This window comes from Micromys minutus, assembly GCF_963924665.1.
Source record: "Micromys minutus genome assembly, chromosome: 11".
NCBI classification, from domain to species: domain Eukaryota; kingdom Metazoa; phylum Chordata; class Mammalia; order Rodentia; family Muridae; genus Micromys; species Micromys minutus.
Window position 1 is genome coordinate 34,252,937 of NC_137980.1, and position 25,362 is coordinate 34,278,298.

At 39.4% G+C, this 25,362-nt stretch overlaps 1 protein-coding gene across 1 annotated transcript; it reads left to right on the forward strand.

Annotated features, from left to right (window-relative positions):
- LOC308427390 (uncharacterized protein) lies at positions 1–17,364 on the forward strand (the record flags this gene model as incomplete). Its single annotated transcript, XM_080925529.1, has 5 exons — positions 1–126; positions 14,318–14,444; positions 14,651–14,711; positions 15,813–16,702; positions 17,045–17,364. The coding sequence occupies exons 1-5, from the start codon at positions 88–90 to the stop codon at positions 17,362–17,364; spliced, it is 1,437 nt and encodes a 478-aa protein (XP_080781655.1). The 5' UTR covers positions 1–87.
- Positions 17,365–25,362: the final 7,998 nt, after the last annotated feature.

Genomic DNA, 25,362 nt, shown 5'->3' on the forward strand with positions numbered 1-25,362 from the left:
AATTCCTCGGGTTTCTGAGGAGGCGCCTCTGCTGGCTGTTAGCAGCCGCTCAGGGAGCCGCTCAGTGCGGTGGGTCTCAGCGACACCATGGGGGCGGTCCTCGGCGTCTTCTCTCTCGCCAGCTGGGTGAGTCCCGAGGCCTCGGTCCTCCGAGGCCTTGGGCGCGCGGGGAAGGGTTGTCAGGATCCCAAGGTGGATCCCACACTCTCTGAGGCCGCAAAGGGAGCGCGCAGGCCCCGGGGCTGCACGGGCCTTGCGGGAGCCCAGACCCTGTAGGCGACGTCTCGCGGTCGGGGTGCGGCGGCTTGGCTGCCTCTCGGTGTGGGCGGAGGGTCGCGGGAGGCCTGGCCGCCATTGTTTACAATTCGACGCCCCGCCCCCACGAGCCTCTGAGACCCGGGGATGCGACGGACAGGCTGCAATGAGGTTCCAGGGTTCATGCGTGAGTTGAAATTCAGGGTCACTGGAGTCATTTTTCTTCCTAGTTCGGCATACGCCACCGCCACCGCTAGGCAGGGTGGGTTTGGGAACGCGGATTTTAAGTCAGCGCCGCTGCAGGTCGCGTGCAAGAGGGACTGGCCATAGGCGTTTATTTAATCAGAAGCCCCCACCCCCACCCTGGCCTAAACATTTTGGGATTAAACACGCTAGCATTCCACTCCCCCAGAGCTGTTGTGAGGATTATTAGTCAGATCACTCTGTCAATAGTAAAACATTTTTAGAAGTTAATTTTAGGATCTCTTTAACCTACGGAATGATTTTAATAAATCTGCCTCAGGCGAACATGGTAGCTTGAAGCTAATTGGTTTCTCCTTCCGGAACTGACGTAATGAGCCAAGGACTCAGTGTCTGCTAATGTCAGCAGCATGTCTCTGGGCAGAGGTAATGTTGCAGATATCTTGTTCATTTTCCTCTTGGTTTAAAACAAACAAACAAAAAAAATGCTATTCAGAATACCCAAGAAACAACTCACAGACCATATGAAACTTAAAAAAAGAGGCCAAAAGGTGGAATCCTTCCTAGAAAAAAAAAAGTGTATAGTACCCTCTCAGTGGGGTACACCTAGACCTTAAATCATTAATAACTCAAGAGCTATGAAGATAGTCTTGTGGCAATTTTTGATATTTAAAAATCATTATGTTTAATCTTTACACACCAAGAATATTTGGACTATTTCCATGTTACATTTTGTTTTACATGTACTTTATACTCATTGTAGCTAGTAAGATTTCAATGCATACTGTCAAACCTTTAAAAAAACTTGTGCTGACAAAAATATATTCATATAGTTTTATGCCAAAATGCTTTTAAAAATCTATACATGCTCTCCCTCCACGTGCTCATGGCCAGTCTCTACTCTATTCCTCCCTCTGTCTCTCTCTCTGTCTCTCTCTGTCTCTCTCTCTCTGTCTCTCTCTCTGTCTGTCTGTCTCTCTCTCTCTCTCTCTCTCTCTCTCTCTCTCTCTCTGCCTCTACTACCCTCTAACTCTCCCATGACTTGAATAAACTATTCTGTACTAAAAAGAGAGAGAGAGAGAGAGAGTTTTCACCTGGTAGGGGATTAATATAATATAACAAAATGAGGGAAGAAAAATGATAGGAAATTAAAGGCTGTGGAGGGCCAGGCATGGCAGATCATTTGTTATCTCAGTACTTGGGAGACCCTGTCTCAAAACAGGGAGGCGCAAATTTTAGTTTATGAGTAGGTCTTTAGAGGCTGTGGGTTTAGTCTCAAATTGCCAGTACTCACCCCATCTCCCATCCTCTCCCCTGCCAAAAAAGGAGGAGACTTTTGGCTCCTTGAGGAGCTAAATAATGTAGATATCATTGTGTGCTTTTGTCATTTTGAGTGTTTAAGGTTGAACCCAGAACCTTGTTTATACAAAACTCATCGCAGAGTTCTTCCAGCTACACCTTCTGTCTTAAAGTCTTAGAGATTTCAGAGGAGTTTTCTATTTGGTTAACTTTTGCCTTATTGAGCTACGTAGCCAGATTTCCCTAAGTATCCATGTGGGCCCTTTTCATTCACAATTCTGATAGAGCCTCCAGACTACTGGGATTGTAGGAGTGTGCAATCTTGCCTTGCAATTTTGGCCTGTTTTTTTTTTTTTTTTGAAATGAAGGTTTTACTTTGTAGCCCCAGTTGGCCTTGAACTTGCCCCATTCCTCCTACCTCAGGTTATCTAGTGCTGAAACTACAGGCCTGTTTTAACAGAATGCTTCAAGTTATTTGGGGGACAGACAGGATTTCACTTTTGTTAATTCAGGCTGTCTGGAAGTTGAGGTCCTTCAGCCTCAGCCTCCTGAGTGCTGGGGTTACAGAAAAGTATGCCACTTTGCTGGCTTTCTTTTTTTTCTGAAAAGAGTTTATCTGTGTAAAACTGAGTTCTTGGTGATAAGCAACTCAGGTAGGTGATTTGGTCTTACTGCTTGTATGTCTGACTTAGGGAAAGAGGCAAAAGGGGGATTTTAGCATGAGGACAGGGAGTGTTGTCTGTTTTACATCGGCATGAGAAATGGATCTCCCTTGCCTTTAAATGGTGATTTAACTATCAACAAACACATACATTCAACATTTACTGCAGAAAGGCATAAATAACACCCACTCAGTTAAGAATTCTGAACTCAGATCTTATTTTTGAACAAGGAGGATACTGAGACCTGCATGTTAGACATAGAAAATGTGAGTCTTTCTGTGCCTGGTGATATGATGTATTCAGTAGAGAAAACTCCAAATGAACTTACAGCAGTACTTTACAAGTGCTGGGGACCCCAGGGAACACATTGCTGAGTTGTGAATGGGATTCAAAGAAGGGGCGTATGGCAGACTTCATATAATTAATTGTAAGGAATTTCTGACAAAAGCCTTTGTTTTTCTTAGATATTTACAACCCTGGTTGTTTGAAATACCTCACTACTCTTGTCACAGGTTAAAATATGTAAGAAGATCATAGTCCCCATGGCCATTTTACTTTATTGTTTATCCATGGAGAGACTAACATTGTAGAGTTGTCCACTCTGAATACTATGCACGATTTCCCCAATTTAATGTAACACACCTAAGTCATGCTTCCACTAGTATATTTTAAATAATTCTGTTCATAACTTCCTTTGATCTTTTATTGTGAAAAGAAAAAACACCCTAAACAAAATTATTATATAAGAGCACGAAGTGCAGTAATCTGTTCTCTTTTACTAGGTTATAGTCACTGATATTTGCTTCCAGAATTAACTTTCTCTGATTTGAGTGTGATTTCTCTTCTACAGTTCATGTTTCAAGGATCATGAACTCAAGCTGACAGTGCTGTTTTATAGTGGTGAGATCTGTAAGAAATGGAGTCTCTTCTGTAAAATGGACTGTTGTTACTCATTTTTTAGCCATTTTACGTTTCTATTTGATCTTGACCTAAGACCCTATTACCAAGATAGCATCCCAACACTGTCTCCAAATTTTTCCTATTACAATGGAACATTTTTCCTGGTTATTTATGCTGCTAGAATTTTCCTTCGATTATTTATATCACAAGTTGTCAGTTACTATCAGAAGACATTAGTCAACAAACAACTATTTCACATTCCCTTGTAGGACCAAGTACCAGGTCCTGAGTAGCTTTGGTGGAAACCACATGACATGGTTCCTGCCCCTGAGACAGGGCCTGTGGGCATGGGCCTCTTAGAGTGTCAATGGCTGCCTTGGGCTTAAGGCTTGTTTGTATAAGTGTGTACATCTTCCTTTAAGGAATGTCCTCAGTTTTAATATTAATGACTCCATGATAATGAGCGAGAGCACAAGTCAGGAGGCAAACATTTAGCTAATGTCTCAGCAAAATGGTGAATGTTGGAACCTTTAGGACAGCCCTTAAGGCCATGGATAAGACCTCTAAAAACTTGGGTTACAAAATATGTAATTCCTAAAAAAAAAGTAATGAGGGGCTTCCCAAATCTAAAGGATCAAAAGCAGGCGTGCAGTCACCCTACTTGTGAGAAAGATTCTAAGGAACGAGATTGCAGATAAAGAGACTTAGGGAGTGGTGATCACAGGAGATCTCACCCAGGTTGGTTTTGTTTGTTTGTTTGTTTATTTTATGCTTAAAAAAGGGAAACATTCCTGAGTTCAGGATCAGCTTGGGACAGAGCAGGTGATGTAAAAATGGTCATTTCAGGACTGGGTCCTACTCAGATAGTCTTGCATCTCTGCTTAACAGAGGTAGGCAGATCTCAGAATGCTTTTGCAATGTTAAAAGAAAATTTGTACTTCCTCTCTCCTAAGAATTAAAGGCCTGTGGTCTGGGATGCTCATTCTTAAGATAATCAAAAAGGAAACTTGAAGTAAATGACTGGATTGACATGTAAAATAAAAAAAATTGGCTCATGATCTTCAAGAAATGAGCTACCTAGAGAATTGTTTTAGAATAGGGGAAAAAAGAAAAAAAGAATTGCTTAGAGAAGGGTCTCCAGCAGAACACAGAGAGCTAACTGTCTGAAGATCTCCAGAGAAAAAGTAAAGAACAGAATGAAAACAGCTGGAAAACTTTTCAGCAGAGCATAGGCTGCCCCCTTGTACCCATGATTTGAATGCCAGTCCTTCATTTTTGCTGCTCTCAGACATCCCTTCACTCAAAACACTCCTCCAAGCCCAGACTTAGTCCTTGGCAGAGGTACATTTTTGTACCATTAATAAGAATTTGCCTCAAAGTGCTGAGATTTATATCACATGCTATCATATTCTGTAATATTCATTTTGAAAATGATTGTATGGCATTGGTTCTTAACATCTGAAATGACTTTAAGACTTACTGTATTGCCCAAATTCTCCAGAGTTCTCTTTGTATGTGGTATAAATTTTGTTATTCTTTTCCTGTAAGTGTGTACGTGTATGTTGACTGTGTAGCGTTGCCTATCCTAAAAGTTGATGCTCTTTTTGCCTCTGTGTTCAGAGTGCTGGGACTGAAGAAATGCATTGATGTGCTCACTTGTTAATATGCTCTCTTTCTCTCTCCCTCTCTCTCTTTTATAAAAAACAATTTTGTTGCTATTTTATTTACATGGTTGCTTTGCCTCTGTGTGTTTTGTTTCATGCTCATGCCTGATGGCCAGGAATGCCAGAAAGATGGTTTTGGAACCATCTTTTGGAACCTTGGCAGTTGCTTTACAAATATCAGTGAGCTACTTTATGTACTAGGACTGAAACTAGAGTGCTCTGAAAGAAATAGCAGTGCTCTCAGAATTGGAGGTATTTTCCACCCAAGTTTTCTATGCGTGGTAATATTCCAGTTCAATGCATTCTAGGTCACTGGATGGTCCACATTGTCTTAAAGAGATCCTTGTAGGATGCTGTGTTCTGATTGAAACAAGATATGAGGGCAGAGAAATGGGCATTTGAAAATCCCAAGTATAAACCTTATTTAGCATAAAAATATATGTCTTCGTCTCTTAATCTTCTATGTATATTTGTATGTATTTATATGTCTACCTCTATATCAACATACTATCAACTAAAAAATAAGAACTATGTGTAAGAACATTGATGATCAATGTGCTTGATTTTGGTTTTATCCTTTCCTTGCTCATATTTATGTATCTGTGTGTTTTAAACACAATTGGAATAATTATTTGCATGAAGTTTAAATTATTGGGAACAGCATGTACCTCAACTGCATGTATATATCACAACTATTTAGCCAGTTTCCTAATGTGGCTGAACACTTTTGAATGTCTTTGAATGCTTATGAATAATGCAACACCAACTATCCTTGCATGCATGTCGTAACATATCTTTGTAGAAGAGAGTTACTCTGTCAAGTGCTCAGGATGTTTAAACTGACACACATATACCTAGACTTCCTTCTGGGAATTTTTGCAGTGACTTACATATCTACCACCAGAAGCTAAATCACAGCTGTCTTGCCCAAAGGATGAGTGAAGATCAAAAGAGAGCAGATATTCTATTGGTGTTAAACTTAAATTTCTTCTCTGGAAGAGATGTAAAGAGTATTTATCCCTACCCCTAAGTTTTCACTAATCTTGTGTCTCAGAAACCAGTGAGCTTATTAGACTTGCTTATAGAGCTGCCTGTAGGTGAGGAGCCATGGGCCTGGGTGAAGTTAGAGCAGCCACATTGGAAGGTCTGCCGATGATCCCTATGGCTGTGTAGCTGGAGCCTCTTCCCCCAGCCCTTCACAGATAACCTCAGGCTACATTTAACTAGGACAGAACTACATACATTTGGTTAGAGGGGTGGCTGCATACTCAGATGAGGGACCTGTGACCCTCCTTGCCACCTCCTTCTATGAAGGAATATCAGTAGCCAGTAGGAATATGATCATCCTTTTCACATAGGCCCCAACAGAACTTCTAAAGATGGTGGAGGGTGGCCTAGAGGATCACCCTGTACAAATGAGTATTTTGCTATGTTGGCATTTGTAATTTGTGGCAAAGCCATGCAAGCAGTCATCTGTGGACAGGGTGCTTGGTGTGAGGAGAGCCAAATTGTATGCCTGGCAAGACCAGTCTTTGTGGGAAGAGGATTTCTGTCAAAGCACTTTAAGGAAGGAAGTTATGATGGTTAATGTTAATTATCCACTTGATAGGATCTAGAATCAAAAAGAAGAGAAGGAATTATTTAGTTTCTGGACATGCTTGTGAGGGACTATGTTAATTGGGGCGGGCGGGCCCATTTTGGGAGTAGGTGGCACTATTCCCTAGGCTGAGAAAGTTAGCCCAACAATAGACTCATCACTCTCTGTTTCTGGTTCTTGTTGCCCTGACATCCCTAAAGGACGAACTAGACCTTGTACTATGAGCCCAAACAAATCCACCTTTGCTTTAGTTGGTTTTGTAAGAGCATTTGTCACAGTAACAGAGAGAATGAAGTAAGACTTGTTTAGTTTGGCTCACAGTTTAGGCATGCTGTCCATCATGACAAGAAAGTTACAGAGACAGGAATCTGAGACAGTTTGTTACAGTGAATGCTGCTTCTTGGCTTGATTTTTCTTTTTTCTTTCCTTTTTTTTTTTTTTTTTTAAATTTAGCCAGGGATCCCAATCCAAGGAGTGGTGTTATCCCATTAGGTTGTGTCTTCCAACCTTACATAATCTAATCTAGATACTTCCTCATAGACAGAGGCTTGGCTCCTAGGTGATGTAAGATCTTGTCAAATTGGCAACCAATATCAACCTTTGTTGGTTGTTTCATCCTCCTGTTTTGAAGTAAAGGAGGCCAGGGTTTTGTGTGGGGAAGCACCATCTGTCCTGGAATAGCTGAAGATATAGAAGATGTTTCTCACTGGAGAAGAAAAGCTAGACAGACTAGAGACTTCAACGTGTGGAACACAGGAGTCACTGCCACATGCTGTCTCTCAGCTGGCTGAAGGCCATTGCTCCAACACCTGTTTCATTTCCTGGCTGACCCTTCCTTAGTCCTTTAGATAGGTATGCCATATCCTCTGCTGTACACACCCAAAGCAACAGAGCAGTGTCATCACACAGCTCCTGCTGTCATCTCCCCATGTTGTCACTCTCACAGACATACGCCAGATGCACGTGGTGTCTGCCACGAGGACAGATGTGCCCCACGGAGTCTGTCCTATGCTTGAAGCATCCTGGCCCATTTTGTCCAGGCTGTAGCTCACAGCTGCAGGTGCAGGGCTCCCCAGACAGCTGTAGTCATCCAAGTCCTTTCTGGGCTCTGTCCTCTCATCCCCTCCCTCTGTCCTGCACTGGGCATCTCCAAGGGCCATCTTGCTGGGAGCATCTGTTGATTCTGATTTTAAATCAGGACTTTTATAATTAAAAATAGAAGCTTTCAGACATTTGCGTTTCATTACACTGAAGGAGCAGCTCTTAAAATTTGAGGTAGGGAAGCAGAGGCTTCCTTGGTGCACTTGGGGTTAGATTAATTAAGTATGTAGATGTATTTCCCCTTCTCTCAGTCTAGAGACAGAGCTGAGAAAGCAGTCTCCACCCTCTCTGCCCTATTCCAGTTTCTGTGTGTCAAGTACTGTGTTATTCAGTGCTACTGAGGAGACTTGGAAACTAACAGTATGTGAGGGTCAGATGCTGGCTCTGGTCTAAACTGTCTGGTGATCTTAGAAAGATTACTTAATCTTTTTGCAGAATGAAGAGAAATAGCACATAGAGGTTGAGTACAGTCTATGTACAGAATAATCTGGGTTCTTTAAAGAAACACGCCTGAGAGAATGGATATATGTTAAAGAGTTATTCAACCAGCTTACAAGATGGCATCCAACCTTGAGTACTGTCACAATGGAGAGGCAAAGAAGGACATAGTGGCTTAGGCCCCAAGGCTGGATGTCTTAGCAGAACCAATTTGGTATTGAGGTCCTAGAAGACTCCCAGAGAGTTGCTGTTTTTCATTCTCCATTGGCATCCAAAGAATTGGTTCTAATATTGGTGAAGGGATGCCACAGGAACAAGATGGGTGAACTTGCCAGTGAGTGTGAGGACAAGCAGTCAAAAGCAAGTTTCCTTCTTCCGTGTTATTTTATATGGGCTGCCATTAGAAAGCATGGCCCAGATTTAGGATGGGTCTTCCTTTTCAAATGGTCTGGTCAAGAACATCCCTCATGGGAGTGCCCAGCAGATTGGGTTTCAGTTGATCTCAGATGTAGTCAAGTTGACAAGCAAGATTAGCTATTTCTATGTGCCTAACTTATATTTGCATTCATTACTAGAACTTCATTAATGTACTCAACATATTAGCATCTTATCTGAATTATAAGGTAGGAAGGGAGCCTTTCAGGTCAAATCATAGGTGTGCAGGGGTGCCTGCAGTAGATGATGTACGGGGTATGGACTTGGAAACTAACAATCAGACTGCATGCATTACTCCATTGTCCCACCATGATTGGCTTCCCCTTATCTTCTCTCCCCATTTTGATGCAGCTTTCTCCATGAAGGCCTTGCCTTTTGCTCTTCCCCTTAAGTAGCATAGTGGTTTTAATGCTGGGAGTCACCAAACCCTACATTAGATTCATGGCAAATGGGACATCCAAGGAGAGAATGGGGTTTCTTATTTGTTGGACCCTCAGACTTTCCTGTCTTATGATAGACATCTGGGCCCTATCATCTGGTAGTTTCTAGGGATGCTAAGACTATGAATCTCAATCTCTCTCTCTCTCTCTCTCTCTCTCTCTCTCTCACACACACACACACACACACACACACACACACACACACACACACACACATTTGTATTTAACAGTTCTCAGTCTCTCCTTTTGGTATAGCATTCATTCCCACAGTAAGACTATGGATATGTTGTGAGGTATACCATCAATAAGGCAGCTGCTTCTGCTACTCTGAGCTCTAGTTCGGGAGGTGTGGGTGAGTCTGGTCCACTCTGCAGATGGATGCAGGTTACCTCACTGGGCAAATTGCCCTGTCATAGGGCAAAGCTGGGAAACTAACACAAAGCTTTTGTGTGTATTAGGATGCAGCTCACAGATGACTTTCAAGCCAGGCCAACTACTGTCAGGGAAGGGACTTCCCAGCACTTCCTTGTAGCCCTGTCAGATTTAAGAACTCTTTCCAATAGACTGAGTGATCTTTCTGCAGGGGCCTCTAAGCTGAACCATAGGCTCAGACTTTGTAATGGAAGTTCAGATTTCCAAGCACATTGTGTAGTGCAACTGAGCTCCCAGAGAGTCCCTAAAATGTCCAAAGTGTTAATTTTGGGAGCCATTTTCTCTTTCCTATGACCATGAGACATATAACAAAGATATTAGCACAGCCATTTTACTCTGATGGCCAAAGTTTGGGTTGCCTCTTTTTCTTAATTTCATCCCCTCTCCCCTTTATCTCTCAGTTAAGTCATGGCATTGCATATTCATGAAGTAGGCCCTGGGGGTTCAGATAATTAGAGAGGGAAGAGGTGCCCTACAGTCATGTTTTCAAGGCTCCTGCCTCACACAAGTTAGGTGCTGTGTGTTTGATTATTTTTTTTTAACTTTTGTGTTAAGGTTTCAAACTTACACTAAGGAGGCAAAAAGCATCCGTGATTATCACCTTGTGTTTGCTCTTTCACTTGTGCCCAGTCCACTTACCCCTTATGTGTCATTAGGGTTTTTCCTCATTATTGAACAGACTGCTTCATGCTGTTACTTGGCTTTAAAACCCTTTCCTCAGCTCCAGCTTCTGTTCACCACTGGTATGCCTTCCCATCATTTTAACAGGAACAGAGAATCAGATGCAGAGTCAGTTGTTTTGTCATCCATCGGTTCTCACTTTGAGTGACCAGAAAACATTTATTATTTATTATCTGTTTCTGTTATTGTGGGTGTATCAATAGTCCCATCATTTTTATTGGGAAATGGTTTTTCATTTTATAGTAGCACATGTGTTTGGTTCTTTAAAACTCACGTTCTAAGGAGCCAAGGAGCATGGAGACCAAAAACCTTGTCTTGGTGTATGGTGTAGACAGTGTGCTTCATGGTCTCTGGCTTCTAAGAAAGGGGGATTTTTACCCAGGAAGCCTGTCATCCATGCTTCCTTAAAATGAGGCGCTGTGACCAGAATATAATATAAAAGAAAATAAAATTGAAATGAGCTTATGAAGTAGAAAATCACTGTCCTTTGCCTTACACTTCTAGCAGATACTGTGAATGAAGGGGTTGCCTAGGGCATATCCATGAATCCCCTTTCCAAGAAAGCCAACATTGTTGGTTTGTTGTTGATTGTGACATTTGTCAAGAATGTTTAGGACCCTTCCAAGAATGAAGGGTGTAGCCATCTGCAACAAAATAAACAGAAAAACAGTAGTCTCATTTGTGTTGGTGGTGGTATGGTAAAGGGACAATATACCTCTGCAATAGAATTTGTAAAATGGACTTGAACAGTTACGATGTGAATAACCCAACAACCTCAGGAAGGCATTTGATAAGATCCAGCTCTTACTGTGGCTTAAAAGCCAGCCAGTAGACTAATATCCCTAGGGATTGTGAAAAGGGGCCTTGCAGTGCTCAGCAAATACGTCTCTAATCTAAACCTTGTTTTACATTTCGCCATAAACACAACAGGAGCACCATGACTAAAGTCACAGTTTGAGTTGTCTGAAAGCCCTATGACTCATATAAAAAGATGTAGCTCCCCAGGGGAATGCCTTTGCTTTCCTCTTGATGAAAATTCTTAAGTTAAAGGAAATTAGTGCAACATTGTTTGATAATTGCTCTTTGAGTGATATAATGAACTGTCCATTTCAGTAACAGAAAGAGATTTTGCATGTAGAACGCACCTTCTACCTTCAGATGGGAATATTAGGAATGGTTTACTGTGTAAATTGTCAGGGGAAACAGGGCAGGTGAGGGCTAAATCTAAGTTTGTAGACACTTCTACATAGAAATTAACTACTATGTAGAGGAACCTGATTCAGGCAGAATTTAAAATTTTGTAATTTTACAACAGGTACTAAATTATGCAAGTTATCAAATAAAACCAGAATGGAGGTGTATATTTTGGGCAGGTAGATAATGAATTTCCATTTTTGAGACTGTTATGTAGATATGTGCAATCCTTGTTGACACCATAGCTCAGAGATTTAAAACTCATGCCAGTGGCTGTAGTTGTGTGTGTCACATTACAGATCTCAGCAGCTAACATTGCACATAGGGGCAAGATCAAACACTATCTTATGAATGCCATTCCCTCTACTAGGGAAGAGTCTGCTCTTTTTCAAAGTCATTACACTGACATGTTTTTTCAATTATATTTATCTTTTTTTTAAAAAAGGTTTATTTATTTATTATACATAAGTACACTGTAGCTGTCTTCAGACACATCAGAAGAGGGCATCAGCTTTTGCCATATCTTCAAATTTCCTCTTTTTCTTAGCAGACATGGTCTTCCACCTCTCTGAGCACTCCTTGGAGGACTCTGAGAAGTTGACAGAAGCATCCCGGTGTTTCTTCTTGTGCTCCATCTGGCAGGCTTGCAAAAAGAATGCATAAGAGAACATTTTGCCTCTCGGCTTCTTAGGATCTCCTTTGCCCCTGTTTAGTTGACTTTCCTCCATGAGGCACAGAGTTGCCTAGTGCCCATCTGGCTCTCGATTGACCGGATGCTGTCTCTATGGAGCTCAATGTACTGTAATGGCTGTCGAACATTTCTTTAGGTGCTTTTCAGCCATTGGATATTACTCAGTTGAGAATTCTTTGATTAGCTCTGTACCCCATTTTTAAATAGGATTATTTGATTTCGAGTCTAACTTCTTGAGATTTTTGTATATATTGGATACCAGCCCTCTATCAGATGTAGGATAGGTAAAAAACCTTTTCCTAGTCTGTTGGCTTCCATTTTGTGTTCTTGACAGTCTCCTTAGCCTTACAGAAACTTTGCAATCTCATGAGGGTTAAGGCTATTTGCAGATATGATAGCATATTAAGTGACCCCAAAATTTCCATTCAGAAAACAGCTGGTCCATGGTGATCTGATAGTATTCATGGGATTATTTTGATGTTCTTGAATCTGTTGAGGCCTGTTTTGTGATTGACTATATGGTCAGTTTTGGAGAAGATGCTATGAGGTCCTGAGAAGTTATATTCTTCTGTTTTATGATGAAATATTCTATAAATGTCTGTTAAATCCATTTGGTTCATAACTTCTGTCAGATTCACTGTGTCTCTCTCTGTTTACTTTCTGCTTCCATGATCTGTCCATTGATGAGAGTGGGGTGTTGAAGTCTCCCACTGTCATTGTGTGGTGCAATATAAGCTTTGAGCGTTAGTAGTTTCTTTTATGAATGTGGTTGCCCTTGTATTTGGAGCATAGATGTTCAGCATTGAGAGTTCATCTTGATAAGAGTTTTCCTTTGATGAGTAAAAAGTGTCCTCCTTTATGTTTTTTGATGACTTTCAGTTAAAAAAATTCTATTTTATTTGATACTAGGATGGCTATTCCATCTTGTTTCCTGGAACCATTTGCTTGGAAAGTTTTTTCCCAACCATTTACTCTGAGGTAGTGCCTGTCATTGTTGCTGAGATGAATTTCCTGTATGCAGCAAAATGCTGGGTTCTGTTTACATATCAAGTCAGATAGTCTTGTCTTTTTTGGGGGTGGGGGGAATTGAGTCCATTGATGTTAACAGATATGAAAGTATAGTGATTGTTGTTTCCTGCTGTTTTCGTTAGAGGTAGGATTACATTTGCATGCTTTTCTTCTTTGGGATTTGTTGCAAGAAGATTAATTTCTTGCTTTTCCTAAGGTAAAGTTTCCCTCTTTGTTTTGAAGTTTTCTATCTGTTATCTTCTTTAGGGCTGGAATTGTGGACAGATACTATGTAAATTTGCTTTTGTCCTGGAATATCTTGGTTTCTCCATCTATGGTAATTGAGAGATTTGCTGGATATAGTAACCTGGACTGGTATTTGTGTTCTCTTAGAGTCTGTATAATGTCAGTCCAGGATCTTCTAGCTTTTTCATAGTCTCAAAAGCAGTTTCTAAGACTCAAGTTTCTCAGGTATCTATGGATAGGAAAGATTTCACATCTTGAGACATAATCTATTTCACAGGAAGCTTATAATAAATATTTCTTCAACATTGTTTTATGTGTAGGTTTCATTAGGGTAATTTTTGCCTGAAATCACAAGGGGTCAGTAGCTGCAGAGTCATAGCCCACATTTCTGATCCCCTTCATTTAGAGACAGGACTATAAACCAAGGATCCTGTGTTTCAAAGACAGATCAGTAGTAGCTGGAGGGTCCAAAATATAACACTTTAAGGGTCACTTTGTTATTTTAATAGGAGTCATGAAGTCTGTGTATATTTAGTTTTTGTGCACATACAAGAACAGGTAACATTTTCAAATTCACATATTTCCTGGTGTAATTTCCTTAGGGATTTTATAGAAGGGGTTAGCCTTCTGGAGGCCTGGCCTATGTTTAAGCACATGGTGTCTGCTCATATTTGGGGGCTTAGACACAGAGACGGGGCAGGAAGGGAAGGGAAAGTGGAAATGGTCTTTTGACTCTACAGGAGGCATCCACATATGAGAAGAACCTACAGTTCTGAGGGCACTCTTGAGTATTGGGTCTCAGGGAACTGAAAGTGGGTAAGGTCTGGCAGCATCCTATATGGTGCAATACCCAGCATCTCAATCCTGAGCCATCAGGTTCCCCAGGATCATATATTTCCTTCTATATTTCCTTAGGTTTTTATTGTTGTTCAACTGTGAAAGACTGTTTGCTTATTGCATAAAAAATTCAATGTGGGTGTTCAGGACAGTCAGCAACTATACCTTTTAAAGTATACATTTACAATGTTTTCAGTATCATGCATTTTTTTGTACACATGTATCGGATCTTTTAGGATGTAGTGACCTTCGATGATGTGCAAGTGAACTTCACTCAGGAAGAGTGGGCATTGCTGGATCCATCTCAGAAGAGTCTCTATAAAGATGTGATGCTGGAGACCTATAGGAGTCTCACTGCTATAGGTAATACAGTGAATTTTTATTTTCACTTTTTAAAATGTAGGCACAACTGTTTCCTTGTTATTGTTACTTGTTTTTGTAACTGCAGTGAAGAATGAAGAAGAATGAAGTTCATAACTCAGTCTTGATTCTAATGATCACTCAAATTAGTAGCTGATATTTTGCATAATTTCCATTAATGTAGCATACCTTTTCTGGTATCATTTTAGGCTACATTTGGGAAGATCATACTATTGAAGAACATTTTCAAAGTTCTAAAGGACTTGGAAGGTAATTTTCATATGCAAGTTGATAAGAAAATTCCTCTAAAAATGTTTAAAATGTTTTATAAGTTTGAAAGAAAAGCAATAGGGTAAAATTAGCACTGCTTTAAGTTATGCATGATTATTATATCCAAAAGAACATGTATGTCAGTGGCAGGTATCGAATTTGTGTTTGCAGTTTGTCCGTTTAAGTATAAAGAAACAGACACAGTGTCTTAACATATACATCACCATTTGAATCAAGCTCTGTTGAGCCATATTGTAGAACTGACAGTTGGTTTATCCCATACCTCTTTTTATTGCAAAAGGGAAACACGTGGATTAGATGTACGTATATATCCAAAACCTGCAATAAGCAAATAATACATAGTAAATTTGTTGTTAAGCTTATACTTTTAATTATATTGTGTCAACTTAGTGAAATGTACCATTTATGAGATTCCTTTATGAAGAAAAGAAGTCAAACTGTGTGAACGTAATGTGGACACCTTTCACTTGCTTTTCTTCTGTTAAAATGGATATCATAGGTCACAATCAGTACAAGCCATGGGAGCACAGGGACATTGAAAGAAAAAACATACTTATCTCTCTTCCAGAACAGTTAGTTATACAGTACAACCTTTTTTGTTGGAATTTTCTAATGGTGCTATAAGTTTGTAAATAATTAGTTTTCTAATATTATTGTGGATATTTACAAACTCAAACTGCTGTAAATCACAATAGTACTAGGGATGTGGAAATTTTTCTGTTTGTCTTGGTTCACATTTCAAATGCAATATAACTCACATGATAGCAGAATTTCTGAATGCAGTGTGGCAAAGCTTTGAGTTTTTCTTGTTCTCTTTAAATATGTGAATAACCTTATTTTTAAAAAAATCTATGCTCTAAATGTGAGCCAGGTAGGCAATACTCATGTCTTCATGTATCTTCAAAAGGGCAAAACTACCCATAATGAAGGGGAACACCTTTGAATGTGAACAAAGAGATATTACTTTAAGATCAGATTGATCTTTACATTAGACCAAGTTATAATATAATTAATAGAGATAAAAAGACTCATTAGAACATTGAATATGAGTAAGCTTTCACATGTCCATTGTATTTGCAGGCATGAAGGAAGTCATATTGGAGAGCAATCCTCTGAGTTTATTAAATGTGGTAAAGCATTTGCAAACAAGAGTCATACCCAAAGGTGTGAAAGAACACTTCCAGGAGAGAAAACCTATGTGTGTAACCAATGTGGTAAAACCCTTGCAGGAAGTAGTGGTCTCCTATATCATAAAAGAAGACATACAGGAGAGAAACCTTTTGAATGTAATCAGTGTGGTAAAGCCTTTCCAAAGAGCAGTGCTCTCCAAGTACATAAAAGAACACATAATGGAGAAAAACCCTATGAGTGTAACCAATGTGGTAAAGTCTTTGCACAAAGCAGTCATCTCCAAAGACATAAAGGAACACATACAGGAGAGAAACCCTTTGAATGTAACCAATGTGGTAAAACTTTTTCACACAGCAGTAGTCTCCAGTGTCATAAAAGAACACACACAGGAGAGAAACCTTTTGAATGTCACCAATGTGGTAAAGCTTTTTCACAAAGCAGTAGTCTCCAGTGTCATAAACGAACACATACAGGAGAGAAAACCTATAAGTGTAACCAGTGTGGTAAAGCTTTTTTGCAAAGGAGTGGTCTCCAATATCATAAAAGAACACATACAGGAGAGAAACCCCATGATTGTAACCAGTGTGGTAAAGCCTTTGCAATAAGCAGTGATCTCCAATGTCATAAAAGAATACATACAGGAGAGAAGCCTTTTGAATGTAATCAATGTGGTAAAGCTTTTTCAAGAAGTAATGGTCTCCAGTGTCATAAAAGAACACATACCGGAGAGAAACCTTTTGAATGTAACCAATGTGGTAAAGCTTTTTCACAAAGCAGTAGTCTTCAATGTCATAAAAGAACACATACAGGAGAGAAACCTTTTGAGTGTAAACAATGTGGTAAAGCTTTTTCTCAAAGCAATGGTCTTCAATGTCATAAAACAACACACACAGGAAAGAAAACCTATGAATGTAACCAATGTGGTACAGCCTTTGCACACAGCAGTACTCTCCAAAGACATAAACTAACACATACAGGAGAGAAACATTTTGTATGTAACCAGTGTGGTAAAGCTTTTTCGAGAAGTAGTCATCTCCAATATCATAAAAGAACACATACAAGAGAGAAACTTTAAGACTCTAACCAATGTGGTAAAGCCTTTGCTGGAATTAGTCATCTCCAAATACATAAAGGAACACATGTAGAAGAGAACTTTTCTGAATGTAACTGATGTTGCAAAGCCTTTGTAGGAATCAGTGTTCTCCAATATCAAACAGCAAATACAGCAGAGAAACCTATGATTGTAACCAGTGTGGTAAAGCCTTTGCACAAATCATTCTCCTCAAAATACATAATGGAGAGAAACTCTATGAATTTAACCAAGGTGGTAAAATGCCTTTGCAGGAAGCAGTCATCCTGCAAAGCTTTCGATTTTGTTAAGCAAAGGCACGAACAAACACATACAGGAGAGAAATTTTTTGAATGTAACCAATGTGGTAAAGTTTTTTCACAAATAGGCTGTCTCCAGTATCATAAAAAAACACAGAAGAGAAAGTTATGAGTGTAACCAATGTGGTAAAGCCTTTGTATATTATAGTTATCAAATACTTGAAATAAGATGTACTGTAGAGAAACCTTATGAATGTAATTACTGTAATAGAGGTTTTTCATGTAAAAGTGGTCTCATATATCATAATGTATGACATAGTACATATATGTGGAAACCTTATGAATGTAATCAATATGGTAAATGTTTTGCTTATCATGGTCATCTTTCAATACGTAAATGAACATCTATTGGAGAGAGACCTTCTGAATGTAAGCAATATTGTAAAGCCTTTACAAGTCTCATACTCAAAGGCAGGAATTAAGCCATACTGTACAGTAATCCTTCGAGTGTTTTTGATTTGTTGATGCCTTTGCATATTTCTATAATCTTCATTCCCATGATAGAATTGATGCTAAAGGAAAACTATGAATGCATTCAATATTGTGAAGCCTTTGCAAATTTTTCCAGTCTTCATCATCATGAGTCTATTAATACTGAAGATAAATTTTATGAGAGTAAGCAGTGTAGTAATGAGGTCCTCTGAGATTCAACACAGCTCAGACTCAGGTAAGGCAAATGATAATAATTTATTGTAATCAAGCTGCTGTTGTATCATGGGCAGAGAACATCCTTGGAACCTAATGTGTGACAACCCACTCACCCTTATGCCCACTGTTAGCCACAATGTTTTAGGGCTTTTAAGTTTGAAAAACTGAAACACTTGTGCCAAATTACAGTTACATTTTCCCAACAATCTTGATTTAGGGCTAGCATCTGTCTTTTTGTAGTTTACTATGTCAACTATTACAGAATATGGGTGTTACAATTTAACCAATCATATTCCCCCCCCCCCTTTTTTATGGTGGTTAGGAACAGGTGCTTAGATTTGAAGAGCAGAAGATGAATAGTCAAAGACATTGGTAGGAATAGTTATTATGTTAGCCTACTGAATGCAAGTTAAAAAATAGAAGATACATGCCAAGTGTCCTGTTTTGTCAACACATTTTAACAATATTTTAAAAAATGCTTAATAGAAAAGAATGTAACAAAAATGAAATACTTCATATGTATACAAAACAGCATTACATTTATCTGGTAGGGATGTATTAAAATTATCAGCAATGAAGTGTGTATCTCACATCATATCTTGATTGTTATGACGATGTATTCATTTGATATTCCCTGCTTTCAGATTCTCATTAACTACCATTTTGTACTTCATTTTGAACTATATAATCACAAGATTATTTGTGATGCTAGGCAATATAAAAGAAATGAGATGTATTTTTACTAAAGCATTTCTTCTCTCTCTCCACCCCCCTCCACCCCCCCTCTCGTGTGTGTGAGTGATTTGTGAGTATGGATCATACAGCATTACAGAATTTCATATTGTGGATCTTTTGTACTGAGCCATCTCACTGATGTGCAAATGAATGTAGCTAAAATATTATACTAGTAAAATATTGTATTTCTTTCAGATTGTAAAAATGCATGTCTTTCTTTTTCTTTTTTTCTTTCTCTCTTTTTTATTCTATTGTTATTTCCATAAGTCTAAGCAGGAGAACATCCTGCATAGGCAGTAAATACATTCATGGACTCTTTCTGCTCCAGTTGCTGGGGAACCTGCCAGAACACTGAGCTGCACATATGCCACACGGGTTTTGGGATGGGGGCACAGGTCCAGGCCATGAATGCGCTTTGGTTCGTGGTTCAATATCTGGAGACCCCTAAGGATTGAGGCCAGTGGACACTGTTTACTTGTGAAGTTCTTATCCCTTCCAGATTCCTCAATTCCTCCTGAAATCTTCCATAAGACTCCTGGAGCTCCCTCCAATATTTGGCTGTGGGTCTCAGTTTCCATTTTGGACAGACATTTCCAGGTGCTGTCTGGAGCCTTTAAGAGGGCAGATATACTAGGACCTGTATGTAAGCATGCCAGAGTATCATTATGAGTGTTAGGTATTGGTTCTTCTCCATGGGATGGGTCTGAGTTGGACAAATCATTGGTAATCCATTTCCTCAGACCCTATTTTTGCTTCATTTCTGCACCTCCTGTAGGCAAGAAGATTTTGGAGATTAGTTTCACTATTCCTTCACTGATAGTCCTGCATTGCTACAGGAGGTGGTCACTTCAGCTCATATCACTCACTGAGGGGAGTGAGTCTTGGCTACCCTCCCTCTCATGGACTCATTTGAACTGCTACCATTCCAGGTCTCTGTGATATCCTACAGTGCCCTTCCCCAGCATTCTGTTGATTTCCATTCACTCTCTCCACCTTCTTACCATATGCAAGGTCTTCCAACATTATCCTCACTTTCCCTTCTCCCACAGTGTTGTCTCTGTTCATCAACCTTTAAAGACTGTTATTTTCCCTTCTAGGTGGGATTCAAAATCATACCTTTGCCCTTCTTTTAATTTAACATCTTTGTACTATGGATTGTACTATGGGTATACTGCACTTTGTGGATAAGATCCACTTATAATTGAGTATACTCTTCATAGTCTTATGAGTCTGTGTTACCTCACACACAGTGATAATTTATATTTCAATACATTTGTTGTCCTAGTTTTTAATATCTAAATAGTATTCCATTGTACAAATCAACCTATTTTTTAAAATTTAATTTTAATGCTTTACTTACTCATTTTACAAACTGCTCACTGCACACCTCCCAGTCACTCCTCCCACAATCCCTCACCACAGCACTGGAAGCCTTGAGTAGGTACCATCATGGGTTGTTTTGGTGCTACATGTATTCAAATGGCATATACTTTCTCCTAAGATCTCCTTGTCCCCAAAATAGATCCTCAGGTACTCCAAGTGATGTGATGTAAGACTTTCTCTTCAATTTAAAATTATTCGTTAAATAAAACTGGCATCAGCCAAATACTGGTTGCAATAGCAAGAGGTGGTGTTTGAGCTACTGGGCTAGGCATTCATTATAGGTAGGCTCTATAAGGAGAATGAAAAAAAATAGGAGGAGGTGAAGATGGAGGTGGAGAAGAGATGAAGAGAACAGAGGGCCTCCATGACTCCTGATCGTCCAACAGCACATGTCAGAGTGATATACTTTCCAGGATGCCAGATTCTTGGAGCAGAAATAACCCAGAGAATTTCAAAGAACAAAGTTTGTGGAGCACAGTTCTTCCAGTAGCCAGACAACCATTTAGAGATTTTGATTAGGGCTAATCCTGCAGCAGTTGTACTAGTAATTAAATCCCCCACAAGGTGCAAGGTCATGTCTACTCTAGACTATCCCAGATATCCCTGGTTCTGCCTGTGTTCTTTCTTTTGTGTATATAATAAACTTTCTATTCTACCATACCTAGAAACACTGATGCCCTTTCCTATTTACTTATTTTTTTCTATTCCTCACCCATTAACTGCTCCTTGCTTTAAAATTCATACCCACCTTTTCTTTTGATTTTTGTTACTGAATAAATTTGTTTACAGTTTGACTGCAGGACTTTCCCAGTGTGAAGCAGAGATGGCTGCTCTGGACACTTGATATATAATTAAATATGCACAGAAAGGACACTGTCGTTAAAAAGAAAAATAAGTGCTCCGAGAGACTTCAACATTCTATTAAAAGCAATTTTCCCAGATTAGGGCTCTGTATCTGTGGTAGAATGGCAGAGCTTGGAAGGCTTCAGCTTTCTGAATCATTAGCTCTATGGTCCCCCGACAGAGGACCTGCTACTGTCCTGAGGCCCAGATGCGTTTTCCAAACTAATGAGGGACTCTGGCATGACCAGTCAGTCAGGAATACTAGTGGAAGTTATCTTTCGGGTTCTCTACAGGATTCTCCTCAGACACATATCTGGCAAGCTGTGAGGAAGGACCAAGTCAAGCCATGATGATTTGGGGGGTTCTCCATTGCCAAGCAAGCAGGAGCATGTCTGCTGAGCTATTCAAGTCTGATCTGCTGGGACCAAGATGGACAGTGGGTTAGACTGTGGTTCTCTTGGCCCACAGCCTTTGACCCTGAGTATATGTTTCCCAGGTTTGGGGATGCTCTGTAGCCCTGGGAATCTCAAGTTGTGGAACTTGAATGTCACTATCCAGTGTATACACACAGGGATTGCTTTTGATGTCCAGTAGAACAACATTGAAAAGTTGAGGATTGATTTCTAAAAAGTCTGAGCCTTCTACATTCAGTTTTGTATACCTAATTTTATAAATTGCTCAGAAATTAGTAAAAAAGATGAGAGAAATCATCTCTCAGAAATATTTGATTAGAATACTTTTATTCTTCTGTTACCTTTAGTCACAACGACATGATTCACAGAAATTTAATTTTTGGTTACAGAAAGAGCTTGTTAGATACTGAAGTTTCTCAGGTGTGCATGATACTGGGTAGGTGAATAGGACAGATTCCACATCTTGTAACATAATCCATGTGTCACAAAGCAGACATTAATGTATTATTCAACATTGTTTTTTGGTATGGGCATCAGTGGGGCTTGTTTTGCATGAAATCAGAGGCCATTAAGAGGTGCAGAACCATAGGCTACCTTTCTGATCACCAAAATTTACAGAGAGAGCTATAGAGCATGAGGTCTCTCTATTTGGAAAACAGGTCAGTAGTATCTGGAGGGTGAGAAATATACCAGGTTAGGGGTCACTTCAAGTTATTTTTATAGGGCTCATGAATTTTTTTTTTATTTCTACACACACACACAAGCACAAATAACATTGGACAATTTCACATTTCTTTTTTGATGTAGTTCCCTTAGTTATTTTGAAGAAAACTGTGAAACTATTCACATGGAAATGGACAGAGGAATCTTTACTTGATATTTTATTGCAGTGCTTTGGGCTACTATGAGAATTGGGTCTAGGGTAACAGATAGTGGAATGGGTCTTTAGACAGACTGCCCAGTTTTCTGTTGGACTGGCATGTGGTTGAGAAGGAGGTTGTCTTGCCCATAGTTAGGGGATCAGTTACTGAGAAGGGAAGGAAAGATGGAATTAGTTTTTTATCTTTACAGGAAGAATGGACAGGAGAGAGGAAACTATAGTACTGAAGGCAACCTTGAGTATTGGGTCTCAGGGAACAGAAATGGGGAAGGTCTAGGAGCATTCTACATGGTTGTTTCATACCCAATATCTTAATGCTAGGGCATCAGGTTCCCAGAGATCATTTATTTGCTTCTATGTTTTCTTAAGTTTTTGTTTTTGTTCAGCTGAGAGAGCCTGTTTGCTTATGACAGGTCAGTCAGCAGCCATTCCTTTTGAAGTACACATTACCACTGTTGTCAGTACCATGCTTCCTTATGTACACATGTATCAGATCTTCTAGGATGTAATGATTTAAGATGACATGCTTGTGAACATCACTTGGGAAGGGTTGGCTTTAAGAGTCTGTACAAGGGTGTGATGCAATAGACCTGTACAGGAATATCACAGCTATAGGTAATGTAGTGATTTTTTCTTTTATTTTTACGTTTTGAAATGTAGGCACTACTGTTCCTTATTATTTGTTTTTTTAATTTCAGCTGGGAATGAGGAGAAATAAGGTGAATATATATAGGTCATTGTTCTAAAGGTCACTTAATTTAGTAACTTAAATGTTTCCTAATTTCCAATAATGTAACAAACTTTCTCTGGTACTATATTTTAGGCTACATTTGGGAAGTACATACTGTTGAAGAACATTTTCAAAGTCTCAGAATCATAGGAGGCAATTTTCATGTGCAAGCTGATAATAAAATGCCTATAGAGAGAGTTTAATATATGTTACAAGTTGTAAAGAAAAGCAGATGTGTAAAATAAGCACTACTTTAGGTTATGGTTGATTATTAAATCTCATAGAACCATGTATGTCACTGGCAGGTATTTAATTTGTGTTTTCAAGGCATTATTTTAAGGTTAGAGACACAGAAACAATGGTTTAACAGCTATGTCACTATTTGAATCTAGCCCATGGGAGCCATGCTGTATAACTGCCAGTCTGTTCAGTCTCATACTGCTTAGCCACTGCAAAAAGGGAAACACGTTGATTAGGTGATAAGTGTATGTCTAAAAACTTATAATAAACAATAAACTATACTCAGTCTGTGTTTAATGATACTCTTATAATAACATTGCTAAATTTAGTAAGACAGTTTATGAGACTTAAGGATAATTTTGTGGAGAAACCTTAATCCTTGTGCCACATCTCTCTGAGGAAAAAAGTCAAACTGTGTGAGTGTAATGTGGAGGAACCCTTTCACTTGTTTTTACTTTAATATGGATGCCATATTCTATGAGGGGTACAAGCCATGTGAGGATAGGGATATTGAAAGATGCCACAATTTTTTCTCTTTTCCAGAACAGTAGAAGATAAGCACTATACCCCCTTTGAGTTGACATTCTAAATGTGCTATGAGTTTATAAGTAGTTTCCCAACATTATTGGGGACATTTACCAACAGAACCTGCTAGAAATCAATATGAGAATTAAGGAGGTAAAAATGTTTCTGTTTGCATTGGCTCATATTCCAAATGTAGTATTACTTGAATGATACCCGAGTTTATGAATGCAATCAGTGTGTAAAAGCAGAGTTCTTCCTGTTTTCTTCAATTATGGGAATAACCCCTTGTAGAAAATGTATGCCATAAAATAAAGACTTTTGGTATGGGGTCCTCTCAAAACCTACACAACTCAAACTCGGATTATGCAGGAGTTTATTATAATAAAGCAGAAGCTGGATCAGGACCAGAGAACATACTCGGAACATAATGAGTGACTTACCACTGTGAACCAGAATGTTATAAACCTGCTGTCCCACAGTCAAAACTGACCCAGAAACTTTTCTGACTGAAAGAACTGCTGGAACAAAGATGGAGAAGAGCTAGAGGAAAAGGGGGTCCAGTGACAGGCTCAAATTGGAATCCAGTTCAGGGTGAGGCTCCATCTTATGATGCTGTTACTGATGTTATCCTGTGATTACAAACAGGGGCCTGTCATGACTGACTTCCTAAAGGTCCAAGAAGCAGCTGAAAGAGTCAGATGCAGATATTTACACCCAACCAAAGGACAGAAGCTGGTGACCTCTGTGATTGAATTAGGGAAAAGCTGAAAGAAGCTGAGGAGGAGAGCAACCCTATAGGAATACCAGCAGTCTCAATTAACCTGGGTCTCCAGAATATCTTAGATACTGAGCCACCAACCAGATAGCATATATCAGCTGTCATGAGGCCTGCAACACCTATACAGTACAGGATTTCCAAGTCTGGACTAACTCAGAGAAGACATACCTAACCCTCAAGTGACTTGAGGTGCCAGAGAGTGTAGAGGTCTTGTGGGTTGGTGGGGAGAATCAGGACATCTATTTGGAGACTGGGGTAGTATACATGAGCTATGAAACAGTTGGAGGTTAGATGTTGAGGGGGACAAAGACTGGACTGTAAAAATGAATAAATAAAAGAATAAATAAGAAAAGAAAAACAAACTTCTGTGCCAAGTTACAACTACATTTTCCCACCAGTCAGGATTTGGGGATAGGGGCTTATGTAGTTTACAGTGTCAACTATTATAGAATGTTGGATTCACAATTTAACCAATCATATTCTTGTTCTTTGGTGGTAAGGAACAGGTGTTATGTTTAGAGGAGCATATGATGAATAGCAGAAGGCATTATTAGAGACAGTCATGTTTTTAAGAACAAAAGATGAGTAACTGAAGGTAGTTCCCTAATAGAGAGTTTCCAACTCTCCCTATAATTGGAACCTGCATATGGAACTTTCACCAAGTGATTAAATGGAGGGTGATAACAAGAAGGCAATATTTAGGGCTTTTTATTTAATTTTATTTTGTTTCCCAATTACTGTAGATTGGTTCTGATGCTACTGGTCCTAAATCTGTTCTAAAATTGCAAGAGAATCCTGCATTGAGACGCTGATATTCCCTGCTCACAGCTGTTTCTAATTGGTAAATAAAATTATCAGCAGGCAGTGGCAAGACAGGGAGATAGATAGGACTTTGGATTTATGGGCAAGGGGACCAAAAAGGATTGTCATGCCAG